Below are 22,054 nucleotides of genomic sequence, written 5' to 3' on the forward strand. Positions count from 1 at the left end.
AGGGCTCGCGCACACCGGAGGAGCAGCAGCACGCAGCAGCAGCAGCAGCAGCAGCCCAGCAAGAAGAAAGTGATTTCCCATTTTCCGCCTGTGGCCTTCTGCCTGCTGTGGCCCGTTCCTTCTGCTAACATAGGGACATTTAAATAGGGCAACACGACATTTTTATCGCCGGTGAGAATAATTGTAACAGCACAAGTCGCACACTATGGAGGACCAGCTGCTGTGCTGCGAGGTGGACTCCATCAGGAGAGCCTACCAGGACGTCAACCTGCTCAACGACCGAGTTCTCCACACCATGCTGAAGGCAGAGGAAAACTACCTACCGTCACCGAACTACTTTAAGTGTGTTCAGAAAGAAATTGTGCCTAAAATGAGGAAAATAGTTGCCACCTGGATGTTAGAGGTTGGTTTTACTTCACTTCAACTTTCCCCCCTGCGCCCGAGCATGGCTGTCCACTTGTGTGTAGGCTGCCGCTAGCTCGTGTGTAGCTACACCTGAAAACATGAGCACCGAGTGTTTAAGTGATCGTTTGGAGGCTTTGAGAGCTTCACGTCTGTTATTTCGCTGTGCATGTTACATAAACGCTCTGAAAAGTATGTCCTCATAAGTGCTGGGTGGTCCTTCGGCTACACTGGCTACAGACTGGACTCCGTTTCTACCACGGATACCTTTGTTATTGATTATTATTTAGCCTGCATTTTCCAAAAGGTTATAAAATGTAATTACATGTGGAAAATATTCCAAAATAACAAGCAATGTACACGTATGCAGTCTGGCCCGTGCCAGTATTACGCGCCATCTTTGTTGTCGTATATGAGAAGGATTTTAATATCATTAAAAATCTATAACACCGGCATCAATGACAGTAACTCGGTCAAATGAGCCACAAATGCATCTTGATCACCCGGCTGTTAGAGAGCGGCTGCTCCAGCTCGTTCGACTGGTAGGAACTGGTAAAGTTTGTTTTACTTCACAAGAGCCGCTGTTGTCTGTGAAGGTCGCCGCGAAGAAAAAGAGGTTTTTTTTAAAGCGCAAAAAGCGGAACCGCGTTTAAACCGTCGGGTTTGATAGATCGGACGTCAATTCATATTTACATCACCTTTTGGAGCGAGGTCTGTGTGGTTTTCTATTTTTAATTAATTTCTGAAAGTGCGCATCGCAGAGCCGGGGGAGGTGTCGCCTGCACACGTGAAAAACCTCCGTCTCAGAAATTAATTTAAAAAAAAATCACAACAACAGCGATTCGACACATTTGACTCTCGTCCGATAGGGCATTCGATGAGGATCATTTACATGCTATTTGTACGCACCCTGATAATTTTTTAATATTTATAAATATTTTTTGAAAAGATGACGAAGTTGAAATTGAGAGTGAAACTTGCATAGACGCCACCTTTGTGTCTCAGTCAGAACTGACTGCAAACTAATTCCCGACTGTTTTCATGAGTGCAACACTCTTACTTCCTCCGATAAATGACTGCAGTAAATCGCACTGTGGCTTTAGATCCTCTGGGTCTCATGTGAAATTGAGTTAGCATTAAGTGGCGTGGCAGGCAGGATATTTAACGTGTCAAGCACAGACGAATTAAATGTACAAACTGTTGATTCGAACTTAATTTCGTTTCGGACGATTGTGAAAAGCGCAGCTGCTGAATGCACACAGCTGTGCGCGGAATAAGACGAGGAGGCAGATGGGGGGGGGGGCAAAGACTCAATAATGCATATGAATGGGGGGGGGGGATTTTCTTCCACCAAGCAAGAGCAACTCTAAGTGTTTTTCTCACCTCCATAGGTTTGCGAGGAACAGAAATGTGAGGAGGAGGTTTTTCCGTTGGCTATGAACTATTTGGACAGATTTTTATCGGTGGAGGCCACCAGGAAAACACGACTACAGCTGTTGGGAGCTACGTGCATGTTTCTAGCATCCAAGATGAAGGAGACAGTTCCCTTAACGGCAGAGAAACTCTGTATCTACACGGACAACTCGGTCCAGCCCGGAGAACTGCTGGTAATTGAGTTCTGCAGACATGGATGTTGCATAACATATACAATACACGAGCAGCATGCACTGGAGACCACATGACCAGAATACACAGTGTTTGCAGTTCATTTTGGTTTGTCAGTGTCACCATGGTCGGAAAGTACTGATGTGGCGTAGATCAATTTTTGGATGAAATTATATTTTTTCAAAAACGTAGAAACGTAGCTTTCAGCAGTGTCTGAATGGCTGCCTGTGACTTTCCCATGGTGACTGGAAGGCCTCTCTGATTTCATGAATGGTCTCAGTGACTGCCAAGAAAACGCTGGTTCACGGCGACACCTAGTGGTCGCATGACAGAGGTTCAGGCTATTGGCAACGACAAACTGAACATAAGTAGTTACAGTCACACGCTCTTCTTTTATGTTTACTGTGACATTTATGCAGCTGCGACTCCAGGCATGTGGAGACTTTGGTCCAATTTAACGTTAAGATAATTGCATTTGGTAGCATTATGTTCAGGATAAGTGTATATATCTATATATCTTTAGGTAGTTTAGGGAGCAATACATGTAAAAATGTAGACCTATGAAGCAGATCTGCTAACTATGGGGCTAGGATACTGTCTAGGTAGAGGAACCTATTTACGTCAATTCATAAAGCTCAAATCTTACTGCAGTAGTGTGACCTTTGTGGGGTTAAAAGAAAGAATTGTATTCAAACCTTACAGTGCTACAGCTGCAGGAACTAAATGTCACAGCAGATGTAAGGAGGAGTACTTTTTTTTTCTCTCAAAATAAGTGGGTCAGTTTGAGTGAATGCCTCTGGTCTGGTACGTCCACAGCAAATGGAGCTGCTGGTTCTCAACAAGCTGAAGTGGGATCTGGCTTCAGTCACGTCTCACGACTTCATCGAGCACTTCCTGTCCAAACTGAAGATCCACCCGTCCACCAAGCAGATCCTCAGGAAACATGCCCAGACCTTTGTGGCCCTCTGTGCTACAGGTAACACATGAACTAATCACATCTGGACACACGAAATATACTTGCTTAGGGTGAATATTTATCTGGAAAAATATTTGACAAATACCTGTCTTTTGCTGTAACCTGTACAATTATATATTTTATACCTCTGTTTATTCTACATTTCTTTATACCTTATAACCTCTTACAGCTTACTAACACAGTGACCAGGTTTGTCAACAGTGCTGACTAAAGTCTCAGACATTTCTGAAGATAAGAAGTCCTAACCACAGTTTGGGATTACTGGTTTTTGCCCTCTTTGACCCACTTTCTTGTTTTGCTATTCTAATCATGACTGCCATGTTCTCATTATTAGTTAATAAATGTTGAAGGTTCAGAGAAGCAGATGTGTAGCGTTACCAGTCATGTGTTGTTTTTGTGCAAGAGGACGGTTCAGTCTGGTGTCTAGTCACTTTTGTTGAATGTCAGGTGTTTTTCTAGCAACATGTCAGTTAGAGAGCATGTATTGTAGTTATGGTGCTGTTGAGATTATGTTCTCTAACATGCGCTTATGTTGCTTCCGCAGATGTTAACTTCATCGCCAGTCCTCCATCCATGGTAGCGGCAGGCAGTGTGGTGGCAGCTGTTCAAGGTCTCTACCTGAAGAGTCAAGATGCCTCCTTGTCCTCCGAGAACCTCACCAACTTCCTGTCACAAGTCATTCGCAGTGACCCGGTAGGCAAATACTTCCCGAAGTCACATTCAAAATGTTGGGGAGGGAGGGATGTAAAAAAACAGCATTTGTTGTTGATGTTAGCAATGTAGTGGTCTTGACTCAGTGTTGACTGTGTGCTTGCAGGACTGCTTGCGGTCATGTCAGGAGCAGATAGAGTCTCTGCTGGAGTCCAGCCTGCGGCAGGCTCAGCAGCACAGCAGTGCGACAGAAACCAAACACGTGGATGAGGACGTGGACCTGTCCTGCACACCGACAGATGTCAGAGACATCAACATTTGAAATGACAGACAGTTGCTTTGCACCTGATTGATCGAGGAAAAGTTGCAGATAGAAGGGTGGTGATGGGTGGGCTGGATGGGCGGGGTGACCTATCTGAACTCCCCTGCTTCTCCTCCTCCTTCTTCTTCTTCAAGGTGGGCTGCAATGTCTGACGTGCCACTCACGCACACTGCCTGCTTACATCTGCCACTATGGGACAGAGTGCACCCCCGACCTGGCCTGCCCTGCAACAACTCCCAAAGTCACATTTCCTGACAGTGATCCCCTCCCGTCATGGGAAAAGAAATGAACACTAGAGAAATGTACCTGAGAGAAAAGAGAAGAAAAAGTGAATGTCGATGATGAGCTTGGGCTGGAGCTGAAGTAGATGTGTTTCCTTATTCCCCTAAAATATTAAAATAGGAATCTTTAAATTACTGCAGACTCAACTTGCCTACTAAAACATCCCAAAGTGTCATGTGCAGTAGGTCCTCGTAGTCTGTCTTCAGGTCTCCACCTGGACATTTATTAAAGAGAAGAGTTTTTTGTTTTCATTTCTTTGCTGTTATATCTAGAATGTTTTAGACTTCCCGTTCAAGCTCCCATGTTTGTCTTGTTGCTGTGCAGACATTCATATATCCCTGCTTGCTTATGTTTAGTCACTTTATTATATATCATTTTAGACTTTGTCATTAGTTAGTCTTAAACCTCTTGTCTTCTGAGCTTCTTGCTTTTAAATCCAAGTGTAGTGTGAGCCGCTTTGTTGTTACGACCCTAATGACTGTGGACTGCTGATGGTCACATTCGCTTTGCTCATTTGAGCTGCTGTAATTTGATCAGATCAAGCTGATACACATAGAAGCAGTGCAATCCACAGTCTGTTATGTTTTCTTTCTCTGTGTAGTTAAACCTGATGCCATTCCAACTTTGTTTTCTTAAAAAAAGCACTTTTAGTCAGCTCTGCTGGCTCGTTTAATGAAATCACAGTCATTATGTTTGTAAAACAACATGAAAATGGAACAGGGGTTTAAGCAGGAGTCGGTGATGGGGGATACAGAGCAACATCTGCATACAGCTGTACCGGGATCCGATTCATTTTACGGGACAAAGGAATTGAGCAGTACAGCAGAAATGCTTCTCTAAAAAAGACTGAATGCTGGTCGACACTGTCATGAGTCTCACAGAGCAACAGAGTTTTAGTTCAGCAAATGTTTCACACAGACAGAGCCGCTCTTACACCGAAAGAAATCATTGTCATAGTTTGAGTTAAACCTCCGCGTGCAGAGCCACAAACCGAAGGTCCAGAGGTTAAAGTAAAAAGAAGTATTATTTTTATAGTTAAAATAATACTTTATTTTTATATAGTAAGACATATTATTTATTTTTTTAGCTTGCATTTTCTAGTTTGCTAACTAACCATGGCTCTACCTGCAGAAGTTTAAGTCAACCGGTGGGATTATTTCTGCCTCAAGAGGAGCCCTGCCATCCAGAAATATTTGTGAACAGTCTGACTCTAAATTGCCACTACAGCATTTACTCCAATGCTCCACCTCACTTCAAATACTGTTCATGGATTCTGGGAAGGGGATAAAGCTTAAAAAAGAGAGAGAGGGGTAAGAGACTATTGACATGATTTTGCACAAACCTAAAATATGTGGGCTGCGTTTGTTGGGGGACTTGCCTCAAAAGGTGGAGAGCAAAGCTAGCAAGAGGACAGACAGGGGAAGGGGGTAAAAAAAGAAAAGAAAAAAGGTGGCAAAAAGGGTGACAGCTCAACAGCGAGGTGTGTCTTAGTGCTGTAGAGTTCATCAGGGTTCCTACACAGGATGGGGACGTTGTCATCAGCAGGTAGAAAATGTACGTTATATATGAAGATGAACAGATTGCTATAAGCAGGAGGGCTCTCCTCAAAATCAGATTCTGGATTGAATTGTAAAACTGTGTAGGGACCCTGTAAATTAGATTTCTGATTGTACATTAAGGATAGAGAGTAGGAGAAAAAACACTCCTTGTATTCCGCTGCTATAGAAAATAAATCCCAGCTACATGTTTAAAAAAAAATTGAAAAAAAAGGTAATGGATTAAAATCGATGCTTTTCTCCTGTTGTTTGCTGCTACATTTTTGGTTGTTTTTTTTTTATATACATAAAAATGTCAATATACTGCCATTCTAGGTTTGAATTTTCTCATAGAAAATTTGTGTTATTGACATCCTCATTTGTTTTCTTTTTTGTTTGTTTGTTTTTTTGTAGATTCTATGTGATCAGTTTTTGTTTGTTTGTGATTACGTAATATGATTCTCCGTATTATTCCAAAAAACAAGGAAAAATAAGACAATGTACAGTTAATGCTTTGATCCACAATACCTCAAGTCACAGTCAAGATCTATCTCTAATTTTTAGTCTTTTTATTTGTTTAGTTCTTATTCTATTCTACTTGTGGGTTCAGTGCCTACTAGCTCTGTTAAACCTGCTTGAGATGAAGCATCCGCGATGGAAACCAACGAGTCCAGGGCATGCTTTGATACTGGTGCCATAATAGAAAATGGGATATGTATAACTCTGTTGAGTGTTAAGCTGTCTCGGTGAAAGAGACTTTTATGCCCCCTCTAGGCCCATTGTGGCCTTTCTTCCTTTCCCCTTTTTATATTTATAAGAGAAAAAGCTTTTTGCTCCAATTGTCAAACTGTCAATGAGTTGATTTGAGTTTGTAAATAGATTCAGTGTCATGCTCGGTAAGCCATAGACTGTTTGTTTTTACAAATCATTCCACACAGTTGTGTCTACTTCATGCCAGTTGTTTCCAACTGGGACAAACAGTGTATTCATATTTGTGTCAACTACACAATAAAAACATTAATTAGATGGAGCCTGGTGATCTGGCTGTCTGTTTTTGTCCACATGAGATGAAAGACGATCAATCTATGTACTCTGTAGCTAGTGATGTTGCCCATTGGGAGCTTAATGCAATGTTATATGAAACGTATGGTAAACAATTTTATTGCACCACAAACTTTCACCACTGGACAACTGATGGTCAATAAGCAGCTGCTGTGAGCAGCAGGACGAGCTGAGTGGATGTTATATGTTACATGATGTTATGTTTTACAACAACGCTCTTTTACTATAAATACAACAAAATCCATCCAGCAATGGAGTGGCTCTTGAACAATCCTAACACAGGGTTGAACAAATGCGCTGTCTCTACTGCTTTGAAGTCCTCTTTTTTCCCCTAAATCAGTAAGTAAAACTTTACATTTACATAGTAATATAGGACACTATAGTGTAATTCTGAATGCGAACAACAGTACAATCAGGCTTCAAATGATCATACAAAGTGTCGCCATAGTCCCATCTTGAACAGACAATGCAGAATGAATTAATGCATTGCAATTGGAATATGTAAGGCTACATCCCTATGAACGTGGTCACACTGGAAAATGCATTTTCCTGTTTTGAGTTTCCATCTTTGGTAAGCATTTAGTAGGTTACAATCAAAACAGACCTAAACATATGAAGATACCTAGGACCTTAGTCCTAACGAGGAAAGGGAGGGGAAAGGAGGCCATTCACATGGAGGTAGAGAAATCACAAAGCAACATCTCGCTAAAACTGATGCACAAATACACACATATAAATAAATAAATAAAAAGATTTAAAAAAAACCAAAGGGGTGCATTTTCACCAAGTTCCTGGTACACTTCTTTCCCAGGAACTTCAGTCCGTGAACCTTACCTGAGGTAAAATTTGCTGCAGTAGGTTGTGATTTGCATTTCCACAGCATGACCAAAACCTTTGGGAGACTAGCACGCTGGTCCATAACGTTTTACTATATTATACACTGCACAGACCAAAAACATACAAATTGAAAATTAATCTAAAAAGTCTGAATCTGATTTTCACACAGGTGCAACAACTAGATAAAGGGAACCTAATCAAACACACAAGTCAAAAATATTCCTTAACAGTAGTTGATGTGGAAGGTTTTTGACCCTCTGTGGTTATGAGTTCGTTTGAAGGCATGTCAGTCAATGGGAGGATACACAGGTATAAGTCTAGGAGGTCCTCGATCTTCACTTACATTTTCACAGGTTTGTAGACATGTGTCGAGGCTTGAACAAAGGAGGTTACTGAAGAAGAGTTTTTGATGCTCAGCAGTCGGATTGTTTGGACTCTGCAAGTCAACTATCACGCAGATAATGTACAAACTGAGAACATTCGACACCATTGTTACCCGTCCCAAGAGTGGTTGACCAACAAACAAGAAAAGAGCATGATGTGCAACAGTCTGAGATGTCATAAGAAAGTAAAGGCCTCTCAGTATCTAGTATTAGTGTTCATGAGTCCACCATCAAGTGTAACACTGAACAGCTAGAAGCCTGTGTGGAGAACAAAGCAGAATTTCTTGTCCTGATGAGAAATGTTATATTTAGAGAATAAACTCTGTATTCCAGCAGAACTTTATTCAATCAGTGAAGCATGATGGTGGTAGCATCATCATATGGGTCTGCATTGCTTCCTCTGGACCAGGGCCCTGTTCATGAAGAACGTCTCTAAACAGAACCAAGATCAAATTACTAAAGATGGATGTTGTAATCTTGAAAGTTCTCTGGTTATGTCAGTGCTTCTGACCACTTGGCTAGTGGATAAGAAACTAAATTATAATGACACATTCCTTTATTTGTCATGACTCACTAATACACACACATATTAATGACTGACTTTCATATTTTTTTAATGATGAACAGGAAAGTGTTCTGAAGTTATTTAAACCTACGTATCGCGCAACACTCTCTGTGTTATAAACTCACATCTCTTATTGTCATTGCCCCGATGATTCAGTGGGTCACTCATGTAAGCACAGTGCATACATACAGTAATTGGGTGAACTTCCTGGTGCGACAAATCCAAAATTATGTGAAATTGTCAACAATATTATTCCTTTAACCTAATCCACGTACAAAGAACGGGACTAAGAGTAGTACACAAACTAAGTTAAATCACACTCTATTTAATGATGGCTTGTGCTTTTTCTACTGCTACTTTACTGATTAAATACACATTTATTCTATCTAATTTTTTTTAACTGACATACAGTTTGGCACAAACACACATAATGTACTAGAACTGGAGATGAGTTCCTGCTTCTGTCTGTTTTTCTGCTTCTTGTTACTGACATCTTTTTAAGGAGACAACAACAAAGTTCTATCTGAATCCTGAAAGTTATTGTTTAACTAATGATTAACAGGAGTGTGTGTGTGTGTGTGTAGGTGTGTGTGTGTGTGAGAGAGAGAGAGAGAGAGAGAGAGAGAGAGAGACAGTACTCATTGATTTGTTATGCAAGGAATGTCTTTGATGGGGCTTCAGTGTGGAGGAAAAGGCGTGAAAGTCTAATCCTTTCCCACAGGCCTGCCAGGGACAGCTCAACCAGCAGCAAACAAAGACCCTCAGCACATACCCTGAGACACAGACACACAGACACATACACCCAGACTGTGTGTAGACATGTTTTAAGAAATGTCACATGCAGTGCTTCTTGATTTCCTAATTTTACTTTCCTGGTTGCAGTCAATTTGTCAACACCTCCCATTACACATGCAGAGAGTAGCAACTCCTGAAAGAAGAGGGAGTGAGTCAGTTACAGTTGTGGATGTGGTCGCGGAGGCGTCCTTTGTCTACATGATGTGCTAAATGTTGTCAGCGGGTGTCAGGTCTGGACTGCAGAGAGAAAAGTTCAGCACCTGGACTCTTTTACTGAGCCATGCTGTTCTACATGTAGAATATTGTTAAGAACTGTGTTGTTGAAGTTCTGGACTTTCACTGAAAACATGCTGCACGCTGCTGGATCGCAGCACATATTGCACAAGCTGTAGATATTGTTCCGCATTACTCATGCCTTCACAAGCTACCCATGTTCACCAATGTAACCTGTTTGGACTGTGTGCTGATAACAAGCCTAATGGTCCCTCCCCTCTTAAGTGACCTTTTTATCAGTTTTTTTTATTTGGAAGACATTATTATTATTATAACATTATGGCAGAGTTTTATTTGGCACTTGTTGCTGCACTGGCCCATGCAGTTTGAGCCTTAAATACCAACATTAATGGACAGGAATGTGTCACAAAGTTAGCTTTAACCAGTGTAGTGTTAATAATAGTTTTATATTGTGATTTAAATACTTTTTTCATCTCACACTACTACAGAGTGTCTAGAGAGACTTAGATTTTCTGCAAAAATACACACTTACAATGGCAAGAAAAAGTATGTGAACCTTTTAGAATTTAATTGTTTTCTGCTTTAATTTGTCATAAAATGTGAAAAGATATGATGTGCCTAAAATAATAACAGCAACAAATTCTGATCTTTCATGTCTTTTTTGAGAATAACCATAAAACCTCATAGTAACAGGCTCTTCCTGTAGCTGTGGATGAGACCTGTATACCCTGCGTGTTCAGGAGGAATTTTAGCCAATTCTTTCTAGTAGAACTGCTTTAGCTCTGTCATATTCTTTGGACGTCTCGTGTGTGTCTCTCTTCAAGTCATTCAGTCTCTATTGGTTTGAGGTCTGGGCTCTGACTTGGCCACTCCAAAAGGCGGGTTTTGTTTTTTTTAAGTCATTCTGTTGTGTGTTTTGGGTCATTGTCCTGTTAAATCAAACAACTTCTACAGAGTTTCAGCTGATGAACAGACATTCTCACATTATTCTGAAGAATTTTTAATACACTTCATCTTTTTCAATTCATCTTCCCCCCAATAACTGCAAGCTGGCCAGGCACTGGGGCAGCAAAGCAGGCCACCATACCTTACTTTACTTGAGGGTGGCAGTAGCTGAAGGGGTAGAGCAGTCGCCTACGAACCCAAGGGTGAGTGGTTCCCTTCCTGGTTCCTTCTGGGTACTTGCTGAGGTGTCCTTGGACAAGACACTGAAACTCTGTAGTGTAGTGCTGACATACTGTCAAGCAGCTGTCCACCCACAATTTCCCCAAGGGAAGGGATCAATAAAGTATTCATTATTATCATTAGTTTTCATGATGATATGCAGTGCCCTTGTGTAGTGCTGTGTGTTTTTACAAATAGTTCAATCTTAGTTTAATCCAGTCCATAATGTGCTCTTTGGCAAACTTCAGGCATGCAGCAATTTTCTTTTTAGTAAGCAGCAGCTTCCTTTGTGGTGTCCTGCCATAGACACCCTGCTTGTTCAATGTTTTACCTGCTGTAGACTCATGAATACAGATGTTAGCCAGTTCCAATGATGTCTTTAAATATTTGGCTGTCTCTCTTTATTGTTTCTTTATCTCATTGATGAGTGTTAGTTGTGCTCTTGGGGTCATTTTAACTAGCAGCTCACTTCTTAGTAGAGTAGTCACAGTCTAACTGCAGACTGGTGAATATCTAAAGTCTTTGACATCACTTTGTAACACTTTCCACTTTTATGTAAATCAACAATTCTTCATCGTAGATCCTTTTGGTGAGGCATGGCTCACATAAGCGTATTCTTCTTGTGCAGAGCAAACATAAAAAGTTTGAGTAGTTTTTGTCAGTCAGTAGCTCTAGTCCACACCTCCAAACTAATTTTCCCAACAAGCTTTCAATTTGGGTTTCAGTATTAGCTTTACTGTTCTGTATGTAATGCTAATCTTTTCCTCTCACCTTAGTAAATATATCAGTTCTGCTTAATACAACTACTGTTCTTACTTATTTTTTACCTAAAATTAGGAGTTAAATCAATGAACCCTCAAGAGTTTACCTATAACATTGAGAGTTATAACTCTTTAGTGTTTTCCCTGTGGACAAAAACTGTGCTAAACATGATGAAGGATAACGTTGAATTCAGTCTCAAAACACTTGAGCAGCTGCAAGTTCTTCCTGCCGGATGAGGTGATTCTAAACTGAAAGATAGGTTGTCTATATGTTGAGTCAACTTTAAAGTTCATTTCATTTGTCCACAATAAGATTTACTGTGGAGTGTACTTCATTTCTGCATAAAAATATGGAGCCTTTCATTTTTAAGTTGAACTTAAGTTTGAGATTAAATTTGTTACCAGTGCACTAGAAAATGTTGCCATTTTATACCGGGCACATGTTGCAAAATATTTTTGTCCTGAAAGAAGTTTCCTAAAATTCCTAAAGGGCTAAACCCACTCTGTTGCAGTATGTTGTGTAGTTACATGTTCTGTTTAACTGGACTGATGCCAGTGACATGTTTGTTTGCACAGAAAATAGTATGCTCATTTCTAGATGTCATCAACAGACACACATTTTTAATCGCATTCAATTCTCATTCAAAATCCAAAAATGAACAAGAAATGATGAAAATAATATCTTGATATGTTGTGAGCCCCTCAAGGCCCAAGTGTTTCTTTTTCCTGGTGCTTTCAACCACATCTCCCATTCATCAGTGGACACAGCCCATTTGTCATCATCATAAAATAACCCAGTATACTGAGGAAGTCAAAGAGATGTAGTTGAGCTAAAAAAAATAGACCTTAACTTATGATTTACTTTTCTTCAAATCTCTGTTTCTATACTGCGACAATGAAAATGCTTCGAGCCTTGTACATATAATCTGAAAGTAGAAATACAGTATCCAGCTGAATGAAAGCTTTCTGTATAAACTGTGTTTACTGCGAGAACACCATGTGTGTGCACCCCCCCCCCCCCCCCCCCCCCTCCACTTGGTGTGCTTGTGGTGAAATCCAATGCCACCATCCCATTCAGTAGGCTTTTCTGCAGCCGGCCGGCCGGCCGGCTGCATTTGTCACCACTGCTTTTCATGTCACCACTCACCACCTGCTCCACACATTCCTCTACATTCTCTCTCAAAGACCCCAGTCCCTCCTCCTCTCCCTCCTGCTCTTCCTCCTCATCTTTCTCCACCTCCTTCTTTCCTCCTTCCTTTCCTCCTATGATTATTATTCCTCCTCCTCTAACTCCTTACCCTCTCTCCCCCTCTTCCTCCTCTCCACTTTACTGCTGCTACAATTGATCCATTCATTTTCTCTTTCTTTGGATTCTTCATTTGAGAATTGTTCACTCTGTCTCTGCCTTTGATTTTTTTGACTTTAAGAGTGTACAAGTTGTACTGAAACCCTCATCTGAATGCAGCCTCTCTCATTTGGCCCCTGTCAGCCCCCCCCCCCCCCCCCCCAATCCCCCCGCCTCTCTCTTTCTCTTTTCTCTGTTTGCTTTCAGAAGATGCCGACTAGAAGACAGCGTTCACCTGCTGCCTGACACTGCATAAACCAGCTGCTACTGTACCCTACACGCACACACACACAGTCCTGTTGGGTTATTGTCAGTGTGAGTTTGGAATAGAAAGCAGGCCGGCTGACAAAGGCTGAAAAAGTCCCTTTGGTCGTCCCTGGTGCCTCCTGATGCCATTGTTGAGCGTGTGTGTGTGTGTGTTTGTGTGTGAGGACCAAGCAGCAGAATGTAAACTCTGTACATTCACAGTTCGCAGCAGAGATTTGGTGACCTGGTTTCATCCACACAGAGGAGCGGAGGCTTAACATTAACCAGTGGCTTCCCATAAGCAGAAACACCAAATCTAAAAGCCCAAATCAGAGTGGTACATGGTCCAATACTGTGCTGTCATCACAGGTAACACAGTGTTGATGCCCATCTTGTGTCCTCTTACTAATGTCATCAACTGTGTGCTCAATAAAGACAAGCTGTGCTTGGTCTTTCTAAAATCACAACAGGTATCCACACAGCAACATGTGCTACTGTATGTGCAATGAAAAATTATACATGGTGCTGGGACATTTTAACAGGCATCAGAAGATGTAACCAACTGCAGAAAACACATCCAAACACAAAAACTAGTCTCTCTGATAGGATCTGATTTAAGATGTTTTGGCCATGATCCTGATCTGAGTCCAGTCTACTTATTTCTCTACAGTAATCTATGTACAGTGTATGTAGACAGCATGTTTATAACAGAATTATTAAAGCATTGGCCCAAACAACCAGAGAATTGACAGGTATCTCGATACAATTCCCAAGGCTGAAAACCAGTATTACAACAAACACAACTCTGTAGTGGAACTCACTACACAGGCTCAGAACAAGTCTGACCGAACACAGACTCACTGCATCCACAAATGCAAGTTTATTCTTTATCATGCAAAGAAAAACATAATATGAACTAAATAAAGTTCCAGATGAATGATGCTTTTAGATGAATGTTACAGAGTGCAGAACATCTCAACATTAACAGAAATCCATTTGATATTGTGTGTATGTGTGTTAAAGACATCTGGCGATCATGGTGCAGGCCCTAAAAGACTGCTCTGCCCTCTAGTGGGTGCTCACTTTGATTCCAGCACAACTTTCTTCCTTCATTAATCTTGTCTCTGCTTTTTACATCTGGTAATTTCCACCATTCAGATATTTTCTCATGTCGGATCTACTGTGTCCATAACTGTCATGATTACACAGTCATGATCTTTTATGTTGTATTGAACACAGCCATTGAACATATAGCAGTATGCATATTATAGAAAGATATTGGCAGACCAACATGAGAACAGCCTGAAAGGGAGCTGAAGGGAGCATCAAGATTTGGAGCTTGTGCGCTGTCTCTGGACCTCGAAAGCTTGACGTCATAGGGGTGAATATTAATTCACAAGTTTATCAAGGTATCTTCGAGGATAATGTCAGGATGTCTGCAAGCTGAAGATGAGAAGAAGCTAAATCATGCAGTAGGACAATAACCCTCAACATTGAAGTAAGTCTACTGCACAATGAGTTTGGGAGATTTAAAATCCACCTTTTGGAGTAGCAGTCAGAGGCCAGACCTACACCCAATGGAGTTGCTGTGGTATGACCTTATGAGAGCCGTTGAGACGTGTATATGTCTGAACTGAACCCGTTCTGTTACAAAGAATGGTCCAAAGATCCTCCTGAATGCTGTGAAAGTCTAATCCACAGATACAGGAAAAGCTTGTTTAAAAGTATTGCTGCCTGCTTCTTGTAGTGGTGGATTAGGCAGGAAAGATCATGAGTCTGCATTTTATTGGCTTTGAAATATTGTTATTGTATTTATTGGCTTTGTGACGTGATCAGAACACATTACATGACCACTTAATGCAGAAAAGAGTATGCTAAAAAAAAACAGCCATGACTGCTACATGAGGAGGTGAAGTAGATGACATATTCCAGCTACAGTAGCTGATGTTTCAGTGTCAGGCGTTAGAGAAGGATACTAAACGCAGATAACTACTGAAATATAGAAATGCTGTGATCATATACACCAGTAAAAACACTCTAATCTAAAACAGCTGTTAAAAAGGGACGAAACATGATGATGATGATATTGTGCACAGATTACAAATATAGCATTAAGTTTAATAATGTATCTATTTAGGTTTAGTCAATTTTACTCTAATATTTAAATTGCAAATAAGATACAGCAGAGACATGGCTTTAATTGTAGTTTGTTTCCTTCAGTATAGAAGAAATTGGCAGTTACGGTGCCCTCTTTAACATGTGGTGCAACACAGAGCACGTGACTCTGATTTGGTTGAGAATTGCAATAACAAAAATAGTATTAATACCAAAAACAGTTAATAGTCACAATTAACAGTTGGGTACAATCTAAAACAAAAAAGCACATGCACAACAAAAAAAAAAGTGGCGATGAGCAGTAAGAAAGAGGACGTGATGATGGGACCTGGTTTTCAAAAGGTAGCAGACGTCATCCAAGCTGAAACAATCCAGTGAAAAATATAATCCTGTTGGGTACAAGACCTGGTATCAGGAGGCAGGTATCTGATGACCACTATTACAAAAACCAAAGCTGACATTCCTGCACCTTCGAGTGGTTAGTGGGGTATTTTATTCTTTTGGTTTATATATGCCTACCTTTACCAAAGTAGGCAGTTTTTGCTGTCATGTGACTTCCGAGTTACAAATGTCCAGTTTGTCGTTAAAATTCTGCATCACATATAGAGCTTTGCCGTACGTCCATCTCTTCCTGTGTGAGGTAACTGGTAGCTTGCACAGCTGTGTGTTCAAAGTAACTGCACACTCATCTCAGCACTCACATATTCAAAGTGCTTGTTCTGCCCAAATATACTGTATGTAGCTCAATTATACCACAAATCTTTATTAATTAATCAAACACTCAGTTCCCACTCTGCTTTCTCTACATCTGACAAAAGTTACCCCCCCCCCCCGACCCCCCAGTTAAAAACATAAAGGTTACATTCAGCATCACCTTATGATACAACAATGTATCAGGTTTTTTCTCCTCAGATGTTGTCACAGCTTACTCTGCATCAAAATACATTTTTCTTACAAATGCAGGTATAGTACAAAGTAGAAGATATATATAAATATATAAGAACACTTCAGTATCAGTTTCTCCACTGCATCATTTCCTCCAATCATTTAGTAAAATCTCACAAACAGTCGAGATCATTCAGGGACCACAGTCAAAACGTTTCATGTTGGTGTCTTTCTATCAACTGTTACCTTTTTGATTTGATATTCTGTTCCTTAAACACACTGCATAACTCCAAAAAGTCCACCACTCTCACCACAAAGTCATTTCTTCCTCCTGACCGGGAGTTGTACTGGTGAGGGGTCCATTGTAATGAGGATCGGAGAATTTTCCTCATGTCACAGCTGTTCACCAGAAAGTGACGACCACCCCTCAGAGATGACTGTCCAGACCCTATAATGGATCCACCCGGACATCAGGGACGCTTGCTGATAGCTGCTGCCCTGTCTTCTGTCTGGGACGCAGAGGCTGGCTCATCTCTTGCTCTGAGATTCAGAAAGATGTCCCCTCTGAGGTTTTGATGTAGTCCTTGAAGTTAGTTGGGACGCTCAACATTGAGCAGACCTGCATGACATCAGACAGGTTAGCTAGTGTGTACTACCTACCTGGGTTTGGTGAAAAAATGATTTTTCAGCCACAGAACCAAGTTTAGTTGGGTTTCTTTCTGGATTCTTCACCAGTCACAGCATGTGATCGGATGGCAGACAGTTGAATTTTGGTCTCATCACATCACAGGAGCTCGCTTCTTCTAGCTGACACAGTCTCAACCATAATAATAAATTAGACTTAATATTGCCATTTATTGCTTTCCTAGGTTGCTTTCACACCTACAGGATTTAGTTCGATTAAATCGGACTCAAGTTCGTTTTCCCTCTTGGTGCGGTTCGTTTTGTCCGGTGTGAACACGGTAATCGCACTCGAGTGAGCACCAAAACAACCGCACCGAGACCCCCAAAATGAGGTGGTCTCGATCCGCATCATCTAGCGAACTCTCGTGCGGTCCTCCTGGTGGGAATGCGTACCGAACCAAAATGGGACCAAACGCTATGAATCGCAATCATAACTTTGGGTAGTGTGTAGATTCCAATTTCTTTCGTTTGTCCACCAAAATCATGCTGTCTGATTAATGGAGGACAAATATGGAGACGTGAGGAGGTGAAGTGTCTCACAGACACCAGGTCTGATGACTCCGCAAGCGAAGTAACGTAATAAACAATAATCAACGGGATGATCGATCTGCATTAACATTTATAGTTAAAAATCTTCTCTCTCCTGTCACATAAACGTACAGTAGAACAACACTTTATCTTCTTCCTGTATTTACTTTTTATTTCCCACGGCAGAAACAATCTGACCAATAAGAGGAGAGGACGTTCTCACGTAGTTTGAAGTGACGTGTTCTGGTTCGTTTGGATTTTTACTCAGTGTGAAACGAAACCGAACCGAGGAGAAACTGATACAAAGTTACAAACTCATTAACTGATTCGGACCAAAGCAAACGAACTAAGGTGTGAAAGCGACCCTACTCTCCCACAAACCTTCAACTGCTGCTTCTCATTGCTAAGGCAACGCAGGTCCCTGCTGTCCTGCATGAAAGCAGGTTTTGCTGTGTACAATGTAATGTTGTTCCAGCACAGACAGAGCATGCTGCATCCTAATCTACTAAATCTTCCAGAGTTTATTCCGAGTAAGAACAAAATTGTATCGTTGTTAGTTCGTTGTCAAGAGTTTAGCAAAAACTAAATTTTTATTGAACCTCAATTCCTCTGCAGTATTGTTAGGTGTGGCTGTTCTGTACTGATAGATACACTTTCATTACAAGGTTGTTGATGTTTGTATTTAGTTGAAATCTACAACATATTAAAGTGCGTAACAATAGATGGTGTCTGAGTCACTTCTGCTGCATCTATACTGGCAAAATTAAAACCACCAGGAGAGCAGTGTTCATTGAGAAGCTTCCATGACAATGTGTTACACATTGTACTGTGCAGTATGGCAACAGTGATATGGGCTTCACTGTGGTGACAGCTGCCATACCACAGTAAACAGCTACTTGTACGCGTGTGATTCCCCTAGGTCAGGCCTAATTACTATGATACTACAATCAATAGTTACTATTTTTTAGATCAACAGATTACCTGTCTGAACTTGGCTCGAAGCTTCTCCATGTCTTCCTGTAGCTTGTCAGACTGTGGATCATCATGAGGACAGTTTTCAATCAAACCCAGGACAGACTCCAGAGCTTTCACACGCTTTCTAACAGCACATACAGAGACACAAGATGAGCAAACTGTTCAGTTAGATAAAAAGAACTAACTAATGAAAATCACAAAGACAAGTTAGCTATCAGCACATGTTCTTTGAACACTTCCTCTACCAGGAAGGCTCTCTGTTACTGAAACCAAACAAATACAGTATACAGTCACAAAACTATGTAATAGCACTGGCAAGATTCTGCTTCTCTGCAAAAACTCTTCATGAAATGTGATCTGATTTTCACCAAAGTCAAAATTGACAACAAACATAATATTTTTAAGCAGATAAAACAAACAATCATGACCTCTCGTGCCTTTATTAAAAACAGACATTAGACATAGAATGGCAAAAACTAAGTGAAACTGTATTTTCATAACCGTAACAACTGTCTGTCTAAATAAGATAAGGTAACTTTCATCCACAACTTTCATGACCAATCACCAAGTAAACCAAGAAATATATTTTTTTAATTTTGAAGCCCACATTGAAAACTCCCTGAAGAATCTAGGCCTGCGCTGCTAATATATCACTGTATCACTGAGTTAACTTGATTCAACACAAACCTGGATTTGACATCTGTATTGTGCTGGAGGAGACATTTCCATGTGACAGCAAACCCATAGTAGAAGGATGTCTGTGGGTTAGAGGACAGAGATGGTGAGCAAAGCGGAGAGGCTAAAAGACTGAGAATGTTGTGTCATGTAAAACATGTGTAATCCGTAATGGACATTCTGTGGGAAGGTATGTTGTTATTGTATATTGTTTCCTTCTCCTCTCCCTCTCACTCAAATCTTTCACTGTCATTTCACTGTATTTCCTAGCCTCTTGTTGTCATGCCACTTCTCTCTGTGTTTCTGTAAATGTGCAGCCCTTCTCTCAGGATCAGCATCACCAAGCTCTGTACTGCCTCTGCTTCTCAGCAGCAGATAAACCCATCGACGAAAAAGCACAAATAACACTGTTTAATGTAACGTATGAACCATAACTAGTTTATACCTTTCAATACAAAACATGGTTTTAGGCAATTACTATGTAATTATATAGTATATGAGCATAAATTATGACAAAAGACTGCTAACATGGTCATAATGTCAATCCCTGTCAACTGTGTTACAGTTGATGGGTACCACAGTTGACATTTTGGCCATTTTAAGGCCTTTTGCTAACAGCAGACCTGTGACCACTCGCCACATTACCTTGATCATCTTATAGGTAAATCTATATGCACTTACCTTGTCTTCAAATCTAACTTCTAAAAAGGCAGTGACATCACATGATGTTGGACATGTGACTTTGGAGCAAACTATTGCTGATCTCTAAGGAATTTTTCAATGGGCAACACAGCTGGATACAAAAATATGTTTTTTAGAGTTAATCTCAAGAGCAAAACCTGAAAGTTAGGAAATCGGACAGCTCAAAAATAGAAAATGTGCAGTAGAGGCTATAGATTTTTTTGCAAAAGAAATTATAGGATCTGTTGACTTGTTCGTATTAAATGAAGGAGAAATGTGGGCCAATGTAAAACAGATCATTGCTTTTTAAGTAAATAAATGGACCATGGACCTGACACGTACCCCAAATTGTAGAATGAGCCATAAGCCATTCAGAAAAGAAGCAACTAAACAGGCTCTTGCTCAACTGACCGTGTATTTAACTTAATGTTAAGTAATTATCTCGGTCCAATTGTGCTGATGATGCTTCTGAATGCAGTTTGCTGTGAACATACATCTGATGACTGCACAGATGATGAGAGCACAACATGTCGGTCCACAGAAGGGACCAGAGTTACTCCCTCACCTCGGTGGACAGCTTGGCCCCGTGTGCGGCGCCATGTCTGCGGCCATCCTGCAGTCCTCGCTGGGCCCCCTTCTCGAAGCCCTGCTGGTAGCCCTCCCCACGGAACCTGACAATATGAATTAACATTAATGTCACCATCACCTCGTGCTTAGACTCGTTTATTTAAACATACTCAACCGTGTTTCACGAGCTGAAACTTATTTTCGTTAGAATAAAACCCACGTTTTGCTGAAACAGCTGCTTTGTTTGTGTTTTGTTAGCTGCGAGCTAGCAGCGGTCCAGACGTTTATCTTTACCTCACGGTAAATAGGAAACATTCACTCCCACAAAACTTACCTTTCATCGGCTAGAACAATAGTATCAAACAAATCTTCACTTCCAGATACGTCGTCCATCTCCACCTAACTTCTTTTAAAAAGCTGTCTTCGCTGTCGTGTGTGTGTCAGCTGTTTTAATTAACACATAAACACTACAGCTGCTAACATGTTGCTAGCTGCTAACGCTGCTTACTGTACCGGCTCCACTTCCTCAGTCCCCAGAAATGTGCTGCCCCCTGGTGACCTGGAGGTATAATCACAACAGAGTCATCTCAAGGCACTTCACAAAATAAGGTCAGAACCACATGAAGTCAGAGAAAGGTGAAAGGTGAAAAGTCTTTTTGTTCTTCTTCTTCTAAGAATGACTGTTTAAATACAATTTTAAAATCTATCTTAAATATACTAGTCTACTACTGGGACTCATTAATAGTTCCACACAACTACTCATCATCCCTGCAGGGCGATCTTTGACCTCTGTAACAACCTGATCAACCTATATAAGGCTTAACTTATGAATCATGTGGACGCTACTTCTGTTTCTGGTTAGTCGAGATATTAGCTCACATTACATTCATTTGATATTTTTTGAAGTTTTAATCATGTTTTGTTTTTAAGTGTGGATGTTTTTGACAAATTAAATCACACAAAATTAAAGGAGGGAAGCAGCATTTCAATTTCAACTTATTAAAACCACATAAAGATATTGTTATTACTTTTGATTGTTATAAACCTTTGCATTCAGATTCTTAAGATTCATGCACTTAAATCAAAGGCCAAGCAGAAATTTACCATATTATGGAATCATATACCCACCAACAATACAAGTCTGCTTTGACTTAGATGAACTCCTTCCACATCAAATATAACTAATCAAATATACAGTGTATCCCCACATATAGCCATAGCCATATAGTATCATTAATTACATCTTAATGGAACATATGCTAAATAGCTAGGTATTAGTGAATGAAGTGGAGTTTTCTTTCTGTGTTGAGTTGTTTTCTTTTTGAATATACTGGTTTCTGTGCATTTCTGGGCTTATTTTTACAAATATGTCTCATCATTACTTTTAAAGTGACTATTCAGTCAATTCAGCGACTAATCAGCAAATCAGCTTTGTCTTGCTAACAGCAGAGGGTGCTGCACGACCAGGCGAGAGAAGAAAGGAGCTTTCTCCTGCAAAGTCTGAGACTGCCAAACTAAACTGTCTGAGGACTTCCTGTAATGTTTCATATCGACGGTACCAGGAAAGTCACTGTCCCTGAACTCCTGTGAAGTCTCGTGTTCCCTCTGACAGCTGTGACAACACAGCTGGGACTGTTAGATGTGCGAGCATCAGCGATACGACCACTGTGTCAAAGTGTCAGTGGTGCTTCAGCAGGTGACCACATGAACACCAGACTGAGCAGTGATAAACACATGAGAGAGGTAACTATGCTGAACACCTGGTCCCAGCTGATGCCA

General features: G+C 40.7%; 2 protein-coding genes across 2 annotated transcripts; one reads left to right on the forward strand and one right to left on the reverse strand.

The window, feature by feature from the left end:
• The first annotated feature begins 205 nt into the window (after window positions 1–205).
• ccnd1 (cyclin D1) lies at window positions 206–6,803 on the forward strand. Its single transcript, XM_026378767.1, has 5 exons — window positions 206–403; window positions 1,794–2,009; window positions 2,824–2,983; window positions 3,528–3,676; window positions 3,801–6,803. Exons 1-5 carry the CDS (start codon window positions 206–208, stop codon window positions 3,954–3,956), a joined length of 879 nt encoding a protein of 292 aa, XP_026234552.1. The 3' UTR covers window positions 3,957–6,803.
• An 8,446-nt stretch (window positions 6,804–15,249) lies between these two features.
• On the reverse strand, window positions 15,250–20,789 carry lto1 (LTO1 maturation factor of ABCE1). Its single transcript, XM_026377477.1, has 5 exons — window positions 20,610–20,789; window positions 20,274–20,379; window positions 19,040–19,110; window positions 18,359–18,476; window positions 15,250–16,784 (listed from the first exon to the last, which is right to left on the reverse strand). The coding sequence occupies exons 1-5, from the start codon at window positions 20,666–20,668 to the stop codon at window positions 16,713–16,715; spliced, it is 426 nt and encodes a 141-aa protein (XP_026233262.1). The 5' UTR covers window positions 20,669–20,789; the 3' UTR covers window positions 15,250–16,712.
• Window positions 20,790–22,054: the final 1,265 nt, after the last annotated feature.

Source organism: Anabas testudineus, chromosome 3 (genome assembly GCF_900324465.2).
Source record: "Anabas testudineus chromosome 3, fAnaTes1.2, whole genome shotgun sequence".
Lineage (NCBI taxonomy): Eukaryota > Metazoa > Chordata > Actinopteri > Anabantiformes > Anabantidae > Anabas > Anabas testudineus.